Source organism: Colossoma macropomum, unplaced genomic scaffold, assembly GCF_904425465.1.
Source record: "Colossoma macropomum unplaced genomic scaffold, Colossoma_macropomum, whole genome shotgun sequence".
In the NCBI taxonomy this organism is placed as follows: Eukaryota; Metazoa; Chordata; class Actinopteri; order Characiformes; family Serrasalmidae; genus Colossoma; species Colossoma macropomum.
Genome location: NW_023494808.1, coordinates 14,628,448 through 14,653,294, shown reverse-complemented (window position 1 = coordinate 14,653,294; position 24,847 = coordinate 14,628,448). Strand labels below are relative to the sequence as shown.

General features: G+C 35.8%; 1 protein-coding gene across 2 annotated transcripts; it reads left to right on the top strand.

The window, feature by feature from the left end:
• Positions 1-5,881: 5,881 nt before the first annotated feature.
• LOC118798020 (T-cell surface antigen CD2-like) lies at positions 5,882-24,510 on the top strand. Of its 2 annotated transcripts, none has more exons than XM_036557318.1 (6): positions 5,882-6,282; positions 11,860-16,195; positions 16,629-16,916; positions 17,164-17,391; positions 17,875-18,036; positions 21,955-24,510. In XM_036557318.1, the coding sequence occupies exons 2-6, from the start codon at positions 16,132-16,134 to the stop codon at positions 22,239-22,241; spliced, it is 1,029 nt and encodes a 342-aa protein (XP_036413211.1). In that variant the 5' UTR covers positions 5,882-6,282; positions 11,860-16,131; the 3' UTR covers positions 22,242-24,510. The 2 variants fall into 2 exon arrangements, with proteins under 2 accessions (XP_036413211.1, XP_036413212.1); XM_036557319.1 differs by lacking the exon at positions 5,882-6,282 and having other exon boundaries at positions 11,860-12,009; positions 16,125-16,195.
• Positions 24,511-24,847: the final 337 nt, after the last annotated feature.

Genomic DNA, 24,847 nt, shown 5'->3' with positions numbered 1-24,847 from the left:
ACATGATTAAAAATAATGTCTGTCAAATGTAACTACACTATATACGACAGCCATTATATATGATTCAAGAGTAATATGTTGTCTTATTGGGGTGAATTTCACTCATGATGGCCCATGGACCTTTCACCCAATTTCCAAGCATATCAACAGTAATTTGTTTAGATTGACATGTCACAGATTCATGCATACCTATCTTTCAAATCAAGCTTTAAACTTGTAACCATTTTCTGGTAAAAGGGAGGGACAACCCCATACTAATGCAAAAACTTACACCAGTGTAACTGAATTTTGCTCTTTTTTATGAGAGGTTGATGGCATCATCCACTAGCAAGTGCATTAGCCATTTCGGGAATGCTCTACTTTGCAGGCATCGTGACAATGCTGCATTAAAAAATACTACATAACATGAGAAATAAAGTTACATAGGCCTTGTGTCAGAATACCTTTGATAATGCTTTCACTGTGAGGAGGCCGTGAGGAACAAAACATCTCTCTGGTTACCATCCATATTCAACTTTAAAATTGTTAAACTGGGTTCTTGTACTATAATCACACTTTACATTATATAGCATTAAAATACACCTTCTTGGCTTTATTGCCGTAAACTGTAAAGTCATGTTCTGACTGTTCCTCACATGACTCTGAACAATGGACAGCTCGTTCTGAATCCCGAGCCCTCTGCTTGTTACACAATTATACTGGCCTTGAGCCAGTCCAAACTTCAGGCCCTGGGCACATGAGATTAACAAGCAGATTCAGGAAATTAATTTAATTGTGTGTATGTGTGTAAGAGAATGAACCAAAATGAAGCACACATCATTCTCTCTTTTGATTTCTTTTCTTTTCATCCATGTGATGAAATGTGGAATAGAATTGTTACTACGCCCTAGATCAGGCTTTTAATTTATTATCTATTTGTTTATTTCAAATAATTTCATCCTTGTTGGCATTACTGTTAGGTTTTTCAAGCTGAACATTGTTAATGTAACTAGTGTATCAGCAATGCAAGACACAGTGTATTCCAGATTATCTTTTTAAATAATTATATTAGATATATCATTTTAACTTTCAAAAGTTTGTAATCATTGTTTTGAATAATATAAAACCAGTTTTGTTGAAGATGCATGTGTCAATTGATTATACAGGGAGATTCACTCGAAAGGGGCCCTGAATATTCTGTTGTAACTCCCATTATTTGACTCCCGTCAAATACCTCTTTGGTATTCCAATCTACATTGTTCATTTTTAAATAAAATAACAACACATCGAAATGACAAGAGATAGATACACTACCCAAAGACTTCTAAATGGTGGTGTAAGGTTTTAATGTACTGTCTCAGTGTAAATAGTAGAATAAAGTATGGTTTATCATATACAAATTCACACAAGGTTGATCAGCATTACTGGAATTCAACATAACTTGTTCTGTTTCTCATGTGATCATTACTAGTAATCATATGTATTGTCACAACCACATGCGTAATCACATGTACTGTCATGAAATCGCGTTTGTAATCAATTCAGTGAAGAAGTAGAAGTAGTATAAATCTGTGCCAGAAGAGGTTAATTATTAAACACTCTTGGCTTTTGTCCATATGTTCCTCTGAGTTCAAGGTATGATGTAGCCTAGTTTAAGCTAAGCAGTGAGACTTTGGACCTAACTAAGCTAACAAATGGATTAAACCAGTCAGGTTCATAAAAAAATCTTTTACTCTACATAAAATAACGCTCTGTATCACAGAACACACAGATACATTGTTGGATATATATACTTAAATTCTTTAAGAGAAAAGAATTGACATGATTGTAGTCATGTGTTTTTAGACCAAATGGTTATTACAGTAACAGTTTCTTCCTACTGCAAGATTGTTAAGCAGCTCTGGCCTTCAGTAGCTCAACACTGCCATCTTTCAGCTCAAAGGTAACAGGACACATATATCTCTTTTAGCTGCACTTCACAGATGTAACAGATAAAACAAAAGATAGGGCAACAACATTCTGCAGCCAAAACTGGTGGTGGACAAAAAAACTCCAGTACTCCAGTACTTCATAAAATATTTCTAGAGTGAAAGTAGAGGTCCTCTACATTTCTATTTGAGTTAAAGTAAAAAAAATATATATATTTTAAATGTACATAAAAGTAAAGGTACTTTGAGATATTCTAATATGAGATATTCTAGTATTATAGTTATGTTATATTATTTGAACAAACTGCTTATATTAAGACCTTTGTGGCTGCAGACATGATGAACAGTTACATTTGCAATATTTCAAAATAAGTTATTGGTACTGTTACTCTTACATGCTGGTGAAGACAATTGGCCCAGGTCACCACACACTTCTTTCCCAGTCAGACACAAACAGCTGTACAAACCCAATTCCAAAAAAGTTGGGACAGAAGGTAAAATGCAAATATAAACAGAAAACAGTGATTTATAAATCTGCTTTGACCTGTACTACACTGAAAACAGTACAAAGACACAATATTTAATGTTTTATGAACTTCTCTGTCAATATATGCTTATTCTGAAATTGATCACTGTAACATAATCCAAGACTAGAAACACTGTGAAACATTCAAAAAAACCTCTTAAACAGGTGAAGCAGTCATGCTTGGGAGCATGCAGGAAAGGCCAAGGGCTTTATAAGCAAGCATGGGTTGAAGCTCACCACTTTGCAAAAAATGCGAAAAATCATTAAAAGATTCACAGAGTCTGGAGAAATCTCTGTGTGCAAAGGACAAGGCCCAAAACTACAACTGAATGCCTGTGACCTTCGACCCCTTAGACAGCACTGCATTAAAAACCAGCATGTTTTGGTGACGGATATCACTGTATGGGCTTAGGAATACTTTGACCAAGCATTGTCAATAAACTGCATTCACAAATGCAAGTTAAGGCTGTTCTATGCACAGTGGATATCATATGTCTACAGCGTTTAGAAATGCTGATGACTTCTCTGGGCTCAAGCTCATCTGAAATGGACCGTGGTCTGATGAGTCAACCTTTCAGATCATTAATGGAAATAACAGATGTTGTGTTCTCTGGGCCAAAGAAGAACAGGACCATCCAGATTGTTACTAGTATAAAGTTCAAAAGCCAGGGCCTGTGATGGTATAGGAGGGTATTAAGGGATTAAATTGCAAATCTGTGAAGGCACCGGTAACACTGTGTAACATATGCTGCCATCTAGATGACATCTTTTTCAGTGACATCCATGTTTATTTCAACATGACAACGCCAAACCATATTCTCCATGTGTTACAACAGCATGGCTGCATAATCAGAAAGTGAAAATATGTGCAAAAGACAACAATAAAGGATCAGACAGCTGAAGACTTAAATAACAGAAGAATGGCAAAATATTCTGCTTTCAAAACTCAGTCAGTTTTTTTCAGTTTCAATGCCTAAATGTTTATTAAGTTTTGTTAAAAGGAAAGGTGATGTAACACAATATTAAACATGCTCTTGTCCCAGCTTTTTGGGGATGTTTCGCATGCATCAAATTTGGGATGAGCATATATTTACCGCAATAAAAAACCCATTACAATCATAAGGTAAAACGTAAAATATTGTGGCGTCAATCAGAAGAAGAGTTGAGGTGAGGCCATAATTTCTGCTTCAGAATGCTCTCTTTATTCAGAACAAAGCAGAAATGATACACATACATAAGCACAAAAATAGCATTGAGGTCACGACAAGCCATACATTTCCACTTCACAGTTAAAGTACTAACCCACAAAACTAAACCCACACTCCAACACAGAATAACACAAGCAATGCATAACACATCTTAAACTACAAACAACCAACAACAATAGCAGTCTCTTTTTAAGGGTGTGTGTCTCCCATAAGCCTCTCTGTAGGGCACTATTGCATGCCACACTTGTGAGCTCCAATAGAAGCACAGCCAATGGCAGTATTGTGTTTTGTGTCTTTTGGCAGCGCTAAAAGAATCAAGACAGAGGCTAAAGCTTACAGAGGTTAAAGCACACAAGGGAAAAGCCTCATCAAATATTGATCAGTGCGGATAATGAGATGAAAGAGCACTGCAGGGAAGGTAAATGTATGGTTATATGTATGGGCAACATTTGGCAGGGGGGCAAGGGGGGGCATTTTTCCCATTTTTCCATTTTCTAAAATGTTCATCAATTCACTTTAGTTATGCAATATTAACATTTGCCAAAACTATCTGCTATGTATACAGACTGTTCTCGATGACACCAGGGGGCAGCCTGCATTCTGATGCAATTAGTTTTCATGTAGTGCAATGTACTATTGAAACGGGTTTTGGGCAGCAGAACACTGGTATTACTACTACTGAGCGTTAATTGGTTGGCGAGCGGAGCAGCTCATTGGCTGTTTGCGCTCAAAGACGTCATGGATGTACATGAGGCGCCGTTTTAAACTCATATAATTCGAACTTAAAAGCTCTTAAAAATATAACAGCGGTGTTAAAATGTTTCATGCTGTTCAGTGTCTAGAAAACGAATATATTCTTTTTACATTAAAAATGTTTAAGCATTTATAAACTATGCTCCATTTAACCCATTCATTTTGGAATCGCTCGCGAGCTCCCTCTAGCGTTTGAGAAATCCGGAAGACATTACGGTAATTCTCCACTTACATGTTCTCTGGGTCTGACAGCAGAACCGCAGATTTACACCCGCAGTTTCACTCCAGCGGTTTCAGGCCAGTGTAGCGCATGCGTAGTAGGACAGCGCGACTGAGCCATGTTAACAAAGTCCTTATAGGAAAGTTGAGCGTTACGAGCGTCCCATTCATATTTCAATCAGTGGACGGTCTCCTCATTTATAACGCCTCTCATGTAAGCGACAAGGTGACAGCGACTAGATCAGATGCTGGCTCTGCTGTGGGTTACTACAAGGAATTGTATGTTGATGTGCTGGACAAAACAATTCACAAATCTGTGATCCGTTTCAGGAAAATGCCACAATAGAGTCTGGCTGCAGACATGCGCTCTCAGCCTGACATGCACTCTCAGCCCTAGTGACGTCACGTGCACAACGGCAGAAGCAGCCCAAAGGCACGGTAACTTTTGGCTGCTGCTGCTTAGCGATATCATCATTTAATCCATTTTTAGGCCATAACACGGCTAGATAGTTTCATTAAATGTACCTCCCTTTTGAAAAAAAATCATAGAACCCATTAAAAGTGTCTGCTGGTTCCTAGTGGTTTTCAGTAGTCGCTATCTGTGGATTCTGATCGTTTAATCAGGTGTTTTGGGACTGATTCCAGATACATTTGATCGTTTCCTAATGGCCTCTAACGGCAACCATCAAGCCAATTCCCGTTAGGAAGCAAAACCATAAGGTTTTATTCATAACGGCGCAGCAAACACAGTTACGTTGTGACAACGTACTGTTTTGGTGCCCACAGCGTTGTCTGCATGGTGCTCTCTACATTGGCACAACGCTGAAATGTAATTACTCAGAAAGTTAGGAACGTTGTCTGACAACTTTCTAGGAGGTTGTGACAACGTTGACGAGACAGCAAAAGTAATCGATATGTTGACAGTACGTTGTCACAACTTCCTAGAACCCTTAACGAGTTCTATTTTATCAATATTACAGTTTTTGATAACTGGCTCTAATCGTCTTCAGCCTGGCTTCATGAGTTTCAGTAGCCTTTTTGTTTTTTCTGCGAATAAACCCAACATTCATGTCTTATCGTCGTGGTCGGTTTTATTTTCCGGTTTCCATATTTAATTACCTTATTATCAGTATGGCAACGTTAATATACATTCAGTGTAACTCTTGTTGCCCAGCAGTACGCGATTCGCTGTTTTTCCTCGTAAAACCGACAAAAACACTATCGTGGCAGAGCGTGCACTGACGTCATCAATAGGCTGGCGGTGCATGTCAGGCTGAGAGTGCATGTCTGCAGCCAGACCCTTCTCCGGAAAATGACGTGGAAAGAATAATCGCATTGAACAACATTCTCGGCTCTAAAACACACACTGACGCGGACCAGGCATTTGTTTGTCGTTGCTATGGATTTCCCAAAGAGGAGACGAATACAGAGATGTCTTTCTTTTAGTGTGAGAGGAGAAACGAGTGAATCTTTAGCCCTCTGATTATCAAACGTTTGATATTTACGACTCAAAACGTTTACGAGTCCTGTAGTGTGAGAAGTTCAGAGATTCACTCAACGAGTGATTCAAACAACAGCCAATCAGAGAGCTAGAAGAGCGGAGAGACAGGCGAAGAGATGCGCATGAACAGCGGAGCACGGAGACAGAGGAGCTGCGTGTAAAATACAGGTAGATACGAGCCGTTATCATGTTAATAATGTTTGGATCCAGACGGCAAAGCACTCTTTTTACAATTTCAGCTCAGCCGCCAGTTTGTGGTGAAGCATTTCTCCAGCTATCACGGTAATACCAGAGTTTCTCAACCCCATATTAATCCCCAGTTTGCGCAATCGCTACGCATAAAAGCACAAACAGGTCCGGTCTAGTAAGTTTAGCTTTGTTTGTGTCATGTGATCTTTTAGAAATCTGTTAAGATTTAAAAAGTCGTGTAGTGTACGCCCAGCCTAAGGTACGACATCGTTCATACTTGGATAAATATAGGTTATTTGCTAAATATAGGTTTTATACTTTTATACTTATACTAGTATGTTAGGCTAGCCTCCCTTACGTAACGCTGAGTCTCAAATGTCGCCCATGATTATGCATCTGTAGTTTGAATATTCAGCAGATGTGCCATAGCCTGTTTCTGTGAATTTTTTTTGTTGTAGGTTTAATTGGTAATGAGGTCTAACACTGTTTAATCCAGATTCTACATCTCTCCTCTTATATCTTAGTTCAGGAATTGAGTAGAACTTCGCTCCCTCAAAATTCCTGGGATATCTTATTTACAGTAGAAGAGTAGAAACGAAGAGCAGGATATTTTAGTGTGAAATGTGAAAGTAAAATCAAATGGTATTTTTCATGTATTCTCATACTTCATGTTGACTCAGATCAACATGAGATGTTCTAGCAGAGCCTGGGAGAAGGTGACTATTGATAGAAGAAGCAAGCATGCAGATCACTGTTGGTTACAAAAGAAAATGGCTTATACCTAAAGACAGAGGTAAATGACTAATAGAGGAACAAATTAACTAATGCTAAAAACTAATTAACTAAAATGCTAATTCTAATATTCCAGTTGAAACATAAAATTAAAGCAAAAGAACAATTATATACACTAAATATTATAAAAAGCTACAGTATCACCAGCACACATCAGTGTTGCTTATACAATGCTTTGCCTCTGTACTTTAGCACAGTAGGTTTGAAACAAAACAATGGCTGTTAAAGTGCAGACTGCCACCTTTAATTCAACGGTATATATATAAGTCCACATGAAGGTGACTCACATTGGAAATACAGTCATTATTATCCTTACATTCTCCACCCGTTTTAACAGACCAAATATTATTGTACAGTTGGCTGCTCAGTGGATTCTTGCAAAATTGTTCACACAGTCCGTTAAGCGACTGAAAAAGAGATATTTCCTCAATTGCTTTGATAATTGTGGGTGAGAGTGTGGTCCAAAATCAGTCCAAAATCTGTAGGTGTTTAATTAGATTGAGATATGGTGACTGCAAAGCCAGTAACATATGTTTTACATCATTTTCATAATTATCAAACCATTCAGTGACTGACTCAGGCTTTGCAGTTGGGGGCATTGTCATCCTGGATGAGACGTAAGGTGATTGGGCAGTGACCCTGCCATCTAAGAAGACAAGTTTACCCAAATCCTACCAGCAAAATGCCCTCACAGCATAACAAAGACTCTGACTCCTTCACTGTAGGGGTCAAGCATCCAAGGCTATGCCATTCTCTTGGTGTATGCCACACATTATGCCGAAATGAACACACTTGCTGGAAATATCTTTGGAACATTGTCCAAAAGTGGTCACAATGCGCCAACTATGAGCCAATACAAAATGTCATGTTTATGAAAGTTTAATTTGCCACTTTATCCCTAATTGAAATTCAGCCCATTATATATCTTAATTAAAACCTATGAAGCATATAGTGTCTTACATTTATTCAAATACCCACAAATAATTAGAGCTGTCTGAGAGCCTTTAGGTCTATTCAGCATAGCTTAGCAAGGGTTCTTACTTCCTCAGTCTGGAAAGAAAAAAATGTGAGACAATAGGACAAAGACAAAAACAAGCAAACTGACAACCACATGACGTAGCCTAGGATATTACGGTATCTCATCTTCATTTGTATCCTGTGAGTCATGGAGCTTGGCACACTTGGGGAAGCTCAAAACTTTAAAACAGGGAAACAACTTTAAGTCAGGGATGCACCCTGGTTTTTAGTGTCAAGCTGCAGTGCACACATTGTTCTTCACTGTGTGTTGTGGGTGAGATGTAGTTGACTGTAGATAGTATAGTATTGTGAGCGAGATGTAGGTGTTGATGCTGCTGCTGCAACATGTAGGTGTTAATAACATGATGAGATGAGTGTGACAGCAACTGTGACCTGTGCTCATCAGACCCGGCTCAAGTTATCATCAAGTTATAACTTGATGGGTTCCTAGTTGGGTACCTTTTTTAGCTTTTCTTATATAGAAGAATGCATCATCTTGTGAACACGAACAGCATAAAAGATTTTACCAACACTGTTATATTTGAGTGATTTTGAACTCTGGGAGAAATAAGAAGTGGCCAGGCTCCCTTTAAACCAGCCCTGGGCCAGGGATGAGAAAGGGAGTGGCCAACTCCATGATTGGTCTGCAGAATGGAAGTCGGTGTTTTTTCCACCATCTCTTTTGATTAGCTGAAAACTACATCAGTCACTTTGACCGGTTAAAGCAAGACGTGTCCATGTCGAGCAGAGGAGTTAGCTGGGAGAGTTATATTTGTGTTTTCGCCACTAATAACTTTTGAATGGACTATGATAGCCAGTAAAGACTTACATATTTGCGACAATACGACAACAGAGAGTGATGCACTCCTTTTCTTTTGTGGTTTGGATGACTTTTAACATACACCCCTCTTTTTGTGTTAATACCGAAAAACTGAGAGTACATTTCCAGTCAGAATAAAATGCATGCGTTTGTAGACCCCGCCTACATCTGTGCACATGCATTTGTTTTCCTTTAAATCATTTCAGTGCATTTACATTAATCTGATTATTTGTGTTGTTTGCTTTGAGTTATAGGGGGAATTGCACACCATTTAAATTTTGAAAAGGGACATTTAATTAACCGGTAACTAACAAATGTACTTAGCAATACGTATTTTAACAACAGTGAGCATATCTTACCTATAAAAAGTGATATTACATCTGTGTTGATATAAAGCTTGATGTTGGATGTTCAATATTCATTAGAGATTTATAGTCTTTAAGGTTCAATAGATTCGTAATCATCTAGAACGTTTGTTTAAAAAGGTTATTTTCAATCAAATATGAGTGTAGAAGAGAATCTGCCTTATTTAATTTAAGTTGAATTATCTAACTGTAACTCAAAAGTGTTATAAATCTACCAAACATTCAGTGTTTCAAGTTAGTGGCCACCTTCAAATAGACCACTTGGAGATAGAATAGCACATCTGCAGTTCTCTTGGATTAAATAGCCTACCATCTTAAAACCAGCTGTAAAATGTGCAAATAGGTGGCACTTACGATTCACAACCTTCGGCTCATGGATGTAATACAATATATATTTTATGTTAATTTAAAAAATAATATGGATGTAATTAAATACATTCCTTACATTTTTTTCAATTGCACAATTTCTGCCACATTAAATAAAATGCTAAAATCAACTACAAAAAGGGCAAATAAATGGCAAAGATGATTCATCATTTTATTTTGAATGAAATTCTTTGCATTATATTTTCCATTTTGAATTTTAGCAGCATTTTAGCTGCATTACTTACAACACTAAAATCAGCTGTGTTTGGTGCAGGAAGAAGTGTCAGCAATGATAACCTTTGGATTTTACCTTTGGATGTAATGCAACTGATTTTAGTGTTGTATATAATGCAGCTAAAATGCAATCATTTGGTTTCCTCCAGGTGCTCCGGTTTCCTCCCACAGTCCAAAGACATGCGATCAGGCTAATTGGACAGGCTAAATTACCCCTAGGTGTGAAAATGTGTGGATGTATATGTCTGTCTGTCTGTCTGTCTGCCCTGCAATGGACTGGCGACCTGTCCAGGGTGTATCCTGCCTTCCGCCCAATGACAGCTGGGATAGGCTCCAACATCCCCCTGCGGCCCAGAAGGATAATCGGTTTAGATGATATATGTGTGTGTGTGTGTGTGTAATACTATTGAAGTTCAAAATACATATAAATTTAAATAAAGAGTTCAGTGCATTACATCCAAAATCCAAATGCTGTGCATGATTGCTGACACCTTGCTGTACTATGTAGCTAAAATGTTATTTAAATTAAAATAAAGATGTTATTGCATTACACCCCAAATCCAAAGGATGTGAATCATTACTGCCACCTAATTGCTCCATACACAGTATATTGCTATATATAACATAATACGGGTAATATAATACGGGTAAGTATTAAAAATATCCAATATTAGATATGCAACTCAATTTGTAATTAAAAATAAAGCCTGTCTTGCTGTGTATCAGAATTTTAGCACTCAGCATGAATCCAAGAGGACAGAAAATCAATAAAAAACATGGCTGCCTTACACTAATTGTTTAGTTTTACTCATAATAACAAATAGAATGAATCACCATCAATATTCTTGCACTTTTAGCTCACAGACACTCCAGACAAACAATTTCTGAAAAGGTATCTGAGGTTCATCTTGTTTCCAAGATCTCTATAAGCAAAGAATTCCAAACTTTTGCAGGCACTAGGTACATTTTTGTAGATATCAAAGACATCAAATTTCTGTTAGCATTTACATGTCAAATAATGGCATATCTGGATCAGGGTCTCCTGAAAACATATGGCATGTGTGACTGTCTCATGTAAATACTTTATAATTGCAATTGTAATTGTAATTGACCCAAAATACCAAAAAAAAATTCTCAAAAATTTTAGGGTTCTATAAATAATAAATCCTGAAATACAACACGGTTCTTTCAGGAGGACATAACCACATAGTTATCATTTGCTTTGTTAAATTTACAACCAACCCAAATCACTGTTAGCTAGTTACTTACTTAGCAGGCTAAGTATCCTAACTCTGTGGATTCCGGCTCAGGTCTCGGAGGGTCACAACCTGGCACAGGTCAGTGTTTTCTGTCTTCTAAAATGAGATTCAACTCTGAAAAGTTTTAGTGATGAGGTAAACACGTGTTTAATAAGAGAGGATGCTGAATTCTGCAGTGCTGTAACCCTAGACTAAGGTTAGACACCCCTGATCTAGTTTAGAGTAGGGATGTCCAGTCTTATACTCAAAGAGTGGTGTGGAGGTTTTCATTCCAAACAAGTAGGGGCACTAGAAGCACACATGATCAATTATTTGCAGACTAAGAACAATTGATTAAACAAGTATAATCAAGTGAGTTTCAGCTTGTTGGGAATGAAAATCTTGCAGCCACACCTGCCCATTGCAGATAAGACTGAACTCATCTAGAGTATCACATGATTTACCAGACAGCTGTTGTTGCTCAATGTTAGTGAAACATTGTTAAAGTTAGCAAACACCATCTAACATTATTAAAATTGATGTGGGGTATACATGTTCTTAAATGATGTTCAGATGAATACCCTCCTGTATTGTACTGTTGTCATGTGCGTTTTTTTTGTTTGAATAATTGTTTCTAAACAATTTTGAGATGTCTTGTCTCTTTTCTCTTTGTCTTACAAAATTTAGCCAAGAATTGTAGATGCTCAATGTGTTTTCTCTGCAGAATATCACAGAGGTGTCAGTTAGAGTCTTGACTGTAATGCTGCAGTGACAGTCTAGTCCAGTTCTCCTTTTGCTGCCAAGAACTATACGAGCCTAAAGAATATGGTCAGGTAATGACTCACCTGAACAGTGAGGGCAGTCGAACATAGAGGTGAGTGTGTGTAGGTATTTGACATTTTGATAAATGTTTTAAATAAACATTGATCCTTTCTTCTATCTGTTGTATAGCACATAGTATTTGGTTCTGGTCAAGACTGCTGTGGAAAGAGATGATTTTCACTGCTGCCATGGTACATAGAGCTATTTAAACAAAAAATGCACTCATAAAGCACCTTTATCTCAACATTATAGAAATGGCAAGTTTATCAGCTTAACTAGTTCATCCCCCAGGACTAGAGTTTTGTTTGCCAGGACAACCACCTCACTCAGGACAGATACTTCATTCAACACAACCTTTCTTCCTGCAGGACCTACTTCAGTTGCCTGTGAATGTTTGGATATATCACCTTTTGGCACTGTGAATATTTTATTCAGGTGATGTTGACCTGAATAGTTTGGTAATTATCTGATTATGTGTCGGGCAGGGCTAGGAACCACAAGCTAAAACTGTGAATGAGAATGAATTGCCAATAATTCAGGCATTCTTTGTGCTTTAAATGCTCTTATATATTATACGTTGTTGTAACAGAGCAATCTGTGGGCAAATGAAATTATCTGATTGTCTAACGAATGAATGAATGGAGTCAACTAATGAATCAAACCATTTAAATATCATATTGTCAGCTCTTGAGTAGTCTAGAGGAGGAGTTCCCAATCACAATCTTGATGACCATTTCCTCTGCCACCCTTTTCTGGTTTCTACTCTACACACCTGACCCAGCCAACAAGGCACTTGTTAGTTAGTTAATGAGTTAGGTGAGCTTGATGAGACAAAACACAAAAATGTGTGTAGTGTTGGGTCATCAGGACTGGGATTGGGAACCCTTGCTCTACACAGAATACTCAAATATAGCATTTTCTGCAGATTTTTTTCTATTGCACAGGTTATCTTTATTTGCTGAGGTTAACATTATAGAAAAATATAAATATAGAATGTACCATAACTTTTGCACAGACCACATTTTATGTTTTAATTTTTTCCAGTATGTTAGTTTTCTGTAGAGGATGTGTTAACTCATATTTACTGTTACTATTCACTATTCATTATATTCACATATTTATTTATTTTTTTGTTAGAACAGCATAACATGTTGTGTATGATTATTATTATTATTTTTTTTTTGGCTGTTGTACAATGTCAGTCTATAATATGTCATTGAAAATTGAACAAATGAAATTAATTCTCCTTCTCAATCTCTTTCATTACAGAGCTGCTTGAAATGCTTGCATGTATGTTATACAACTTAACAAAACTGTAGGATTGCTGTTTCGCCAAAACCAATACAACAAAGTGCAGAAATCTTGTAACTGAGTGAATGTAGAAATACCTGTGGTGAAATATTGAGTCCTCATATTTCTACTTGAGTTCAATTACAAAAGTATTTGCTTTTAAATATATGCAAGTTTGAAAATTAAAGGTATACAGTTCACCTGTTAACTATAAATTATGGCTGTACAGAATTTATATATGAATTGAAACACTTAAGGTCTAATAGCGGTTTAGAAGCTATGGATATTAATAAAAAAAAACAATGTATGATGAAAAGTTAGTAAAGAATATGGTACAATATATGATTACTGGTATGAGTGGATCAGATATTGCGTTGATGTGTATTCTTGACGCTTTCTGCGTTGATGTGTATTCTTGAAATTAAAGTGAGTGTCTTAATTATAAAGTGGCTTTTGTCATGTAAAGAAAGCCCGTGGAAATTAGGCAGTTTAATTGAATAAAGATGCTATCATGAATCAAAGAATGTGTTGCTGAACACATCAATATGCCATATTATGGAGAAAAAACAACCTGAGTTTACTGTACCTTTCTAATCAGAGGTGAGGTAGTAAAGATCCACGTTAACTGTGAGTGAACTATACTTCTAGAAAACTGAAGCTACTCAGTGTCTGCAGAGGCAAGCCCCTGCCTGCTCTCCTAAAGGATCAGATACAACCGTGCTGCTGGAGTTTTTAACACTGTCCGCTTTCTGTCTACTCTATTAGACACACCAACATTGTTGGTCCACCTTGCAGATGTAAAGTCAGAGACAGCTGCTCATCTGTTGCTGCACAGTTGTGTTGGTCATCCACTAGTACTTAATCAGTTGTCACTGGATGCTGTTGGCTGAATATTTTAGGTTGGTGGGCTATTCTCAGTCCAGCAGTGACACTGTGGTGTTTAAAACTCCAGCAGCACTGCTGTGTCTGATCCACTCGTATCATGGCAACACACATAAACACACCACCACCACCATGTAAGTGTCATTGCAGTGCTGAGAATGATTCACCATCCAAATTATTCCTGCTCTGTGGTTCAGATCATTGTGGTCCAACAGGGTGAAAGGGGGCTAACAAAGTATGCAGAGTAACAGATGGACTCCAGTCTGTAATTGTAGAACTATAAAGTGCACCTACATGGTAAGTGGAGCTGATAAAATGGACAAAGAATGTAGATAAAAGGAGGTGCACTTAATTCAGTGGCCAGTATATGCAGTTAATTATTTTTCAGGCAGTAAGTATTGTCTTTTTTTTATTTTTGTTTTTTTGTACTGGTAAATAATTTTTTACAGTCTATATTGGAGGCCCTCTGGAATTTAGTGGATAGGCTGTGTAACCATGTGAGCGTGTAAAATGGGCCATAAGCTCAGTCCCTAACGTTGGTATGGTCTAGTCATACCCCAGGTAATAAGATTTGTTGACCTCTTGTGGCCAATAAACTCTTTTCTGACAATCTTAGGAAGAAAGTGGGGTTGTCCTAAGAAGAAAAAAAAATCAAATTCACATGATTCCCCCCAATGTAGCCAAGCAGCCAAAACATGTTTGGTATCTGTAGTTTGCTTCTTTACTTTTGGACTGGAGCTACAGGGCAAGCAACACATCGGTTAACCTCTCTACCTGCTCAGGGCTCATTTCCATGCACTCAAGTGCATTCTGATTTTAAGCTTGATTCAAGCTCAACATTGTTTACAAGGACTTCATTATGGAGTAAAATGTTTGAATTATCCCACTGTAATTGTCAGTGTCAGGGTTAATGAAGTATAGGCTATGACGGCCTTGCATCATGACTGTGTGCTTTCTGCGTTGATGTGTATTCTTGAAATTAAAGTGAGTGTCTTAATTATAAAGTGGCTTTTGTCATGTAAAGAAAGCCCTTGGAAATTAGGCAGTTTAATTGAATAAAGATGCTATCATGAATCAAAGAACGTGTTGCTGAACACATCAATATGCTGTATTATGGAGAAAAAACAACTGGTAGTAAAGATCCATGTTAGCTGTGAGTAAACTATACTTCTAGAAAACTGAAGCTACTCAGTGTCTGCAGAGACAAGCCCCTGCCTGCTCTCCTAAAGTAAAAATCATTTCATTTCTTTTGTTAACAATGAGGAACAGATTTTGCTTTGATTTGTTCTGTAGTGCAATGTGTTTTGTGGGACAGCTAGAGTAAGCCTGCATTTTTCATTTGCATTCATTTGGTTATAAATCTTTCAGCCTACTTTTAACAAAATCTCTGAACTGCAACAAACATGAATGCTTATCCATTCATATATTGGAAGGCATTTGTCTATGAATAAAGATGCAGAGACAAAAGTGAGGGCACTCTAGGAGTAACTGCACTTGCTATGAATCCAGAAAGTGTTTAACATGTTCAGTCTATCATTAGTCTGTAAAACTCAAATGGCACTGTCTTCAAAACACAGCTGTAATTGCAGAAAGCAAGATGTAAGTCATCCATATTTTTTATGAATGTCTTTTCAAGACTTCTCACATATGTATGCAGACTCCTAGACTGAGTTGAATAGATGATCTTCCCTTACTTTGAAATTTCTGGTCATGTGCAAGTGTGTAAATCCACTTATTTTCACATAGCTTCTGTCATATTTAAACAAAAATTAGGAGGGGAGATAGGAAAAGAGAATGCCATTATCAGTAAAACACCTGTATCATTTATGCCAGGTTTGTCAGATAAGACAAGCCAAGTGTAAAGCTACCACATTCAGTGGAGGCAGCAGAGAGCTGCTTTTAGGACAAAATCTACTTTTTGCATTTACAGACATCCTCCAATTCAAATACAGGAAACTGAAACTGTTTCCTCCATTTGTCTGTGAAACGCTTTAGAAGAACAATGAACTTCAAAGGTGGTGTCACACTGTTATTCTTCTGCACCCTGATTATTTTCCACATTGAGGGTAAGTTGTGATTTTTTTCTTTGTTTTAAAGTCATTTTAGTGTATTATGTCTGAATTTGTGTTAACATGTTGATTACTCATTGTTGCAGGATCTAAATTTGGGACTATGACTACTTTTTTGTCTGCTTTGCTTTTTTTGACCATTTTTTTATTATTTTTTATTTTTCTGTATTGGGTCTGTATTATTTTATATTATTACCTGGGTTATTCATGTCATATATTTTTTTGTATCCTTTGTGAAAGCTATGTTTGGGATTCGTCTTATTTCCAAGATGAAAAATATGTCTTTAAGAAAGTCTTTAGGTCCAAAAGGAAATCAAATTTTTTTCTCTCTAAGTTTTAGCAATACCACACATTGAGGTTTTTGATAAGAATTTCAAATATCTCTTGTGTGTGTGAGTGTATAAAATGTCTCTACAATCTTTCTCCACAGACTGCAATGCATGTAACCTCACCGCTACAGTTGGGGATACTTTAAACATTCCACTTAATTTTGAGCCATTGAATCTGGATGATGAAATAAAGTGGACACATGAAAACAAAGTTATATTTAGGAGAAAGAATGGAAAGAAGGCAAAAGAAAACATTGCAGATGTGACTGAAAATGGGGAGCTTATCATTCAAGATGCAGAGAAGAAACATAATGGCACATATAAAGTGGATGTGTATGATAGTAAAGGCATGGCTAAAATATTAAAAACGACCATGCTCTGCGTTCATGGTAAGACATTTATGAATGCTCTTTTACTGAAATTCCATTTCACAGATGTTTTACAACCTTCTGAAGATTTCGGAAATATATTTTCCACTTGCATCTCTGATGCAGTAATTTTATGTTTTAATGGATCAGATGTAGACAATATATAATTTATTGTCACTTTCATAGCATTTTTTTTCATGCATTGCTTAATCACTTGGTGTTTAAATGATTTAGAATATGACCAGAATGCTGTCTTTCTTTTTACCAGAAATGCTCCCCAAGCCAGTAGTGAATATCACATGTGACAAGGGGAAAGTTCTCGTCAAATGTGATGTTCAGAACGAGAAAGATCAAACCTTCATTTGGTACCACAATGGAGTTCAAACAAGAGAGGATAAACAAACCTTCTCTCCAAAAGTAAAGAATGATGAGAAGTTTGAATGTGCGGTGAAGAAACCAGTTAAAAGTCATAAAAGTGATGCAATACATGTAAAATGTAAGTATGTTGGTTTCATGCACTTTTAATCTTAAATCTCTTGAAGGTTCATATAATATGATTTTATTAGGATTCCTGAGAGTGTTGTACAACCCAAAGCATAATGAAAGCCAATAAAGTAATTCTTGTCCAGTGCCTTTATATATTCAGTTCTAATATTATTAAATGTACTCCAATACACTAGAGGCAGCTAAAGCTGTCAACAAATTTAAGATGTCAAGTTACATTCTTTTTTGTGGTAGGTTTTTAAACTCAGTACCCATCTTTTTTAAATTTGATTGATTCACAGTCTATATCACAACTAAAAACTGAGCAGTACTATACATGATTCACTTAAGTCTGTGTTATACAGTTTTTAGCTGTTGTTTCTTTTTCTCATATATTCTGTTATTCATGTTTACATTCATTTGGTATGCATGTATTTATTTTCTAATTGATTAATTGATTGTGTATTATTGAATAAATGTTATTGCACTTGCACAGGTATACAGGAAGGTATATTGGGAAGAAAAACGCTCTTTGGCTTTGACTTACGGATTATGGTTGGCATCTTAGCGACTGGAGGAGGTCTTGTACTGTTGTTGATGATTGTGCTGGTGACTTGTGCATGTCAAAGCTGTAAACGACGAGAGAAACGGCTGCGAGGTGAGCTCAGATTTCGTAAAATGATCAACATTTCCCCTAATATTTCTGTTTTCTACTGTTATTAAACATTACTCAGAAGTGAAAGTTGCACGTAAAGGCCTCTCAAACTGTTTCTTCAAAAGGAGGCTAGTCGTTTGTGCTTTCGTGTGGCCATTAGTATATGCTTTCGATGTCTAGGATAGGATTCTGATGAGCTGATGTAAAAAGGAAAAAATGAAACTAAAGCAATTAAAAAATCAAAGTAAAATTAAAAACAAAGGATACAGGCATACAGTTATTTCTAACCCCTAACCACAGACTTTCTGGGCTCCACAAAACAGATTTCTGAGTTTGTGGAAGCCCAACTACACCCATAAAGAACAAGTTGGGGGGAAATTGTATAAGCTGAAGGTTCTACATATTAACACATTTATTAACAAATAGGAAACCAAGATTCTTTTTGTTCATTGAATCTTATAAATGTTTATAATATGAATTAATTATGATCTACAGTTTATTTCTAATCATCTTAAGTGCACGTAAATAAACCATGCTGTAATTTATCACTGCTGTTGTTAATTTACAGAAATAGACTAAATTCACGAAAACAATCATCTTTATTTCACAGACATTTGGATTTATTTTTTATTTTAGGTTAATTTTAACTAGTAAAACTGTTGAATTACAGTAAAGGCAGGTAGTTCTAAGAAATGAAAGTATTGTAATTGGACAGATTTTTATCATCATTAAGAAAAAATACTTTTACTGTTAATTAATGGATTTTGCCTTGCACTCCTGCTGCCGGACTTTTTTTCCTTTTTTCACAGATTTGTTTTTTTTTGTACAGTGTAGGAGTCACTAAACAAAAGAAAATTAAATTTCTGTTATTTTAAAGATTTTTACCATCATTGAGAAAACAGATTTTTACTGTTAATCAACAGGTTTTGTCTGGTACACCTGTCTTTTTTTAACAGTGTAGGAGCCACTAAACAAAAAGTGGACTTAATGATTTATGGGAGCAATTTTTTTGCTAACAATATTGTTGCGCAATATTATCTAGCATCAATGTGTTGTCTAATACACAATGAAGACAAAAAATTAAAAAACCACTTGTCATGAGGTGGTACTATCAGAATTATGTCTTCAATATCTTTAGGTAAATTATTGTATCATAATAATTTGCATTGACTCTATGCCCTCCATATTTTGTCTTGTCCCCAAGCTTTTTATTTCACTTTTCTATTTAAAAATTTTAAAAAACCCTTTAAAACTCATTTAAGTTGCATAACTGGACTTGAGGACTATTGTCCTACCTTTGAGGCTACAGTTACATGGTTTGTACCTTTGGAGACAAAGAAGTACCTGTCTCCAACTACACTTTTAATAGATAGGCTTCAGCCACGGTATAATATTTCTTCACACTAAAACTATGGGAGTTCTTCTGTTCTATTTGGATCCACATTCAAGTGGCTAGGTTAACTAAAAATTTCCTTGTGATGGATGTAAACTCTGCACTAAGGGCCTTTTCACCTAGCAATACGGCTGTGGGACATCAAAATGTCAGTATCATTTGCATAAAGGAAGTGGTCACAAGAAAAAGCAGATTTCAAATAACTGATATACAAAAGAAAAAATGGTAGGTCCACAAGTACTCTGACTTCCAAGAAGCCCTCTGCACTCAGGGATTTTAGTTAGAGCAAAGGTTTCATATTCCATCCACACCTATTTTGTCCCTCAAAAAAAAAACTTTTATAGAAATGTGTTCTCTCAGCTGACTCATTAGAATATCAATGTGTCAAATGTTTTTTTAGATATCTAACCATGTCACCGAGCTTCCTGCCATCTACATCTTAACATCTTGGTTAACTGTGACCTGTTTTTTTTCCCTTTACAAAAGAGAACACAGCTGTTTGGACTCATTTTCTTTCTTCTCCCTTCATCTTCTCTTAAAACTTGCAAAGCTGCTATATTTGAATCTCTTCATAACATATTATTTTAGCTTGCAACTTATTTAAGGAGCAACAGTTACTGCAGAAAGTGTGTCAACAGGTCAGTTTCATATGGTGGCAAATTATGACATGATGATTTTTGGGGTAGGAAATTCTGAACAAAATAGGTTTTAGATTTTCAAAAACAGAATATATTTTTTCCCATAGACCAAAATTATTAGACGCAGGGCTCATCTGGATACCAGTGCAGAACTACAAAATGATGATGCATGATCGAATGTTAAATGATTCATGTCTGTAGACATGTGTTCTTGCTACACGATCATGTCTGGCCATGGAAGATTAAGTCAGATCAGGCAAAGAGTTGAAAGTGGTTAATCTATCAAAAATGTATATTTAATTTAGACCTATGTCTAAGGCTCTTGACATGTCAAAATGAAGCATAAAGATATTTTACATTTTGTTTAAACTGGCAGAAAGAAGATAAGATGGTACTCTAGGACAGTAAACCATTCAGATGTCAACGTCTGATACCTAATCAATACTAATAGATCACAAAAGCACACAAAAAGTTTATGAACACCTTTTATGTGTATGCATGTAGATTGCCATTCGAAAGGAGAATTTCACCAATTCTACAAAAATTCCGTGTAATTCAGTCATTGAAATTTAAACAAAGTCATTTCGAGTGTTTTGATGTGAAATGTGTCATTGTGGACAAACTCGCTGACTCATATTTCATAACAGGGGCTGCGATATCTATAATGCAAATATAACCACTTTATTGACTATGCAAAACCATTGATGAACCTACATGTCTTCTGTGTTTTATTTATAATGTGAATAATGGTAAAAGATTTTTTTTTTTTAATTTTGTTTTAGATTTTTTCAATTATGTTGAATAAGCAAGTGAACAGTAATTACGCATTCAGTTGTGCAGAAATATGTTCTCTGTAGATGGTGTGTTACTTATTTTCACTTAGAAAACAAAACAGAATATGTCATTTGACCGGGACACCCAAACTTTCGCATACAACTGTATGTAAACAATTTTGAAGTTTCAAAATATTTGGTTCCCCACCCCCAGTCCATACAGCCCAAATGTAGAAACTAAACTGCAGAAACAGCCTGTGTTGTATTAATTGTTTTTGTGATGTCACAAAAACTGTGGTATTTACATATATCCGCCTATTCAGCCTGCAGCTGTTTAGCTCTGCCCATTCATGCTATAAAGTTATTCGGACTGTTTTAGGCTAGAAAAAGCGCAATGCACAGCCAATGAAAACATAAATTACTTAAAAAGGCCTCAGTACGAAGAAACAAATATAAATGGTTATGTAAAAATAGATTATAACTCAATTTGGTCCTCAAAAAGAATATAGGTTATGGGCTCTTTAAGAGCCATTTTTGGATTCTTGGGTTTCTTTCTTTTACTTCTTTTCTATGTCCATGCAAAGATGCACTTGAGTAATTTTTATAGAATGAGAAGTGAAATTTACTCCATTATTCACTTCCACTGCAGTACAAATAACACTTGTATATATTCCAAGTGACAGTAGAGTGTGTGCAGCCTACAACATATTTTGTCATAGGGTTTCCTATAATCTGGTAATCTGTAGCCTACTAAAACGTGGAACAGCACAGCATGAAGATATAAGCAGATAATTTGCTGATGTTTGAATAGTCAGTGCAGAATACATGTTTATAAGCTTTTAAACTGTTTTTTTATTCTTATATTATTCTTTGTAATACTGTTGGCATGTTTATCTAAATTGCTATCACTGTATGTAATTGAAGACAGTAGAAGTTTCCTAGCATGTAGAGGATATGTTAAAAAATTCTCATGTTTTGTGATAAAGGTCACTTCTATTTCACTATATGAGTGTTGTCCAGGTTTTTATATATTTCAGTTACATTGATCTTGATGTAATGAGGAGAAAGATGTATGAAAGACAAATAGTGAACCTCTTGTCTCCATTCTTAACTGCAGATGAAGAGGAGCTCAGGCTGAACAGCTTCCACACCCCTCCACAAAGATCAAAGCATACCGCAAGGGGTCAACCAGCACCTCCAATTCCCCAAGAAGATCCTGAAGTCTCCAACTATGAAGTGGATGAACCTCCACCTAAGGCCCAGTCCAGAGCCAAGAACCAACAGCGCATTCGGCCTCCACCACCACCTGTTGATGAGGACGAATCACCTCCACCATTACCCCAACCCAGGAAAAAGGCTCCAAACACCAAAAAGAATCAAGGACCATTGTACATGCAACCATGAGAGAGTAGTCCAGGAATTATTTGTCATTTATTTCTGGTATTAATTATGGGAATTTGAAGACTCTGTGAAGGTGAGGCAAACTGCAAGTTGTGTTAGTCATGTCTTACATACATACATACATACATACATATGTACACCCCCAGTCAAATTACGTTTTGTTGATTTTCTAAGCAATAGCACAGGGATTGAACTTAAATGTGGCATTTTCTGCAAATTTTAGTACAAAATTTCTATTTATTTGTTTATCATGAAAAAAAAAATAAGTATGTTAAATTCAGCAAATAAACAATGCATTAAAATGTGCAAAAGTGTGTTCTCTGTAATGGATGTATGCTTATTTCATATTAGAAAATCAACAAAACTCACCAAATTTTTTTTAACCATTTTACCAATTGCTTTTATTTTATCCAATTTTATCTTACACAATGTGTGTTGAAATACTATATACTATACACCAAAGGCATTTTAAGATGTTTTATTTAACAAAAGGTTTGGGGAGCAACCAAAAATTTTAAATGACAAAAAATATACTGTAATTATTTATATGTAGTATTTTCTTAATAAATTATCTGCCAGAAATTGTGACCATGTTCCAAGTACAAGGCATTCCAGGTGATCAGTTTATCATTATAGACACACCTAAAATTATCTTGCTTTTTTTTGGTAATTTTTACTAATCACTTTAAACCTGATGAGCAGTAGAAGCCTCATTATAAAACAACTTCAACCATTTCTAAAATTGATCTTTTGTATGTTATTAGTATTTAATTGAAAACAGTGATCCCAGTGATTTTTGAATTGTGATTCCACATATATTATGATATTCATGTGGCATCTGTCAAAATGATATGCAAAGCTATTTATCTGGGCAGTAATTATTTGTTATATATATATAGTTAGTTAGTTTTAAGAACTAGAACCACCAACTGGGTGGTTTAAAAATTTGAAGACAGCTATAAGTTGCAAAACATTAAATGAGACACATTTCCAACAAACTGAAAGTGAACAAACAATCTGAAATGCCATCTCCAGAGCAGGTTTGTCTTAACATGTCCTGCTGAAAGCAACAAACCTGAGCAAAAATGAAAGTCATATGTATTTTGAGTCTGGCTTGTGTGAGCATGTGATGTATACCTAACTGGAACATTTTACACAAGCAAAACTGAATGCACAGCCCTTGCTTGCCTCCCTCGCCCCAGTCTCAGGGATGTGGTTTAAAAGCACATAGAAAAAACCTACTGAACGACACATTGTCAGCTTTTTTTTTCTCAGCATCGTTTGCTCATTTCCTGTGTGTGGGAGATATGTGAAGCTGCACCTTGTGATAAAGTCTTTTTTTTTTTCACGGTGGAATGATTTAAGAAAAGAAAGTAACATTATTGCAAAAAATCTAAATCAAGACAGTATAATCAGCTTTATCTTAGCTACACCATATTTTTACCTGTTTCTTTTTACATGTTCAAAAACAAAAATTGATTTATTTTTGTACTAACCACTCTGCAATTCGATTTAATACACTCATGGTGATCATCCTTTATTAATGTTTTCTATTATTCTTTTTTTATTATCACTTTTAAAATGCATAAGAAGTTCATGAATTTAAATTTTATGGACTGATAGTTGTTCTGCAGAGTTAATACAACATAATCAGAATTTTCTTCAGTTTAGTAACAGGAGTGATGTACTGACCAAACCTTTGCACATTTCCTGTGTCAGATTGCCTGTTTTTGTTTGTTTTGTTTTTTTAGACAAAACATTGTCTTCAAATAAATCTGCAAAAATATGTCCTCTTATTCATATTCAGTGCAGGTTTGACCATTATATAACAAATGAAACTGAACTAACTTGCATGAGCAGTACATTTTTCAAAGTTATTCCATGGAGCCATGCTGACTTTTATCATTTCATAAGAGAAATTAAGTGTCATAAAACAAAGTTCAAAAATACTTGAGAAGGATTTCCAGTTACATATTAATATGACAAAAAGAATTGCTAATAAGTGCTATTGGTAAAAAACAAAAACACCTTTTGCAACTATTTCTTTTTTATTTTTCATTTTTATGTATTATTTTTTGTAATTATGTGTTTACATATTATTAAAGTATATATATATATATTAATACCCATGGTCAATTGCATGCATTAACTGCTGGGATTTAACTGCCGAGAATGTTTCATTGTAGTACTTTCTGTATGTTATGAGAATTATTATAATGGCTTTGCGGTGCCCAGAAATTTCTAATCAAATTAAATAAATGTAGTGCATTCATTCATTTATCTCCTTATATTTAGGATCAATATGATATGTTGGAAGTTTCATGTCAATCATGCTCACATAGAGAACATTTTTCTTTTTAAAAAAAGGAACCTGCTCAGTGAAAAAACAAAATCAATAACAACTAGGTGATATGCGTGGACATTGTCCTTTCTACCTCTTTAAACCTTTTAGTTAATTTGTGGATCCTGTTTTGCTTCTTAGAGGGCATTTCCTTAGAGGGCCTCCACAGGAAGTGGCCAAAAATACTAGTGAGATCTTTTGATGAGTGCATCTCACCTAAAGATGAATTTAGCTCGAGAGTTTTCCATTACCACTGCTTTTAATAGCC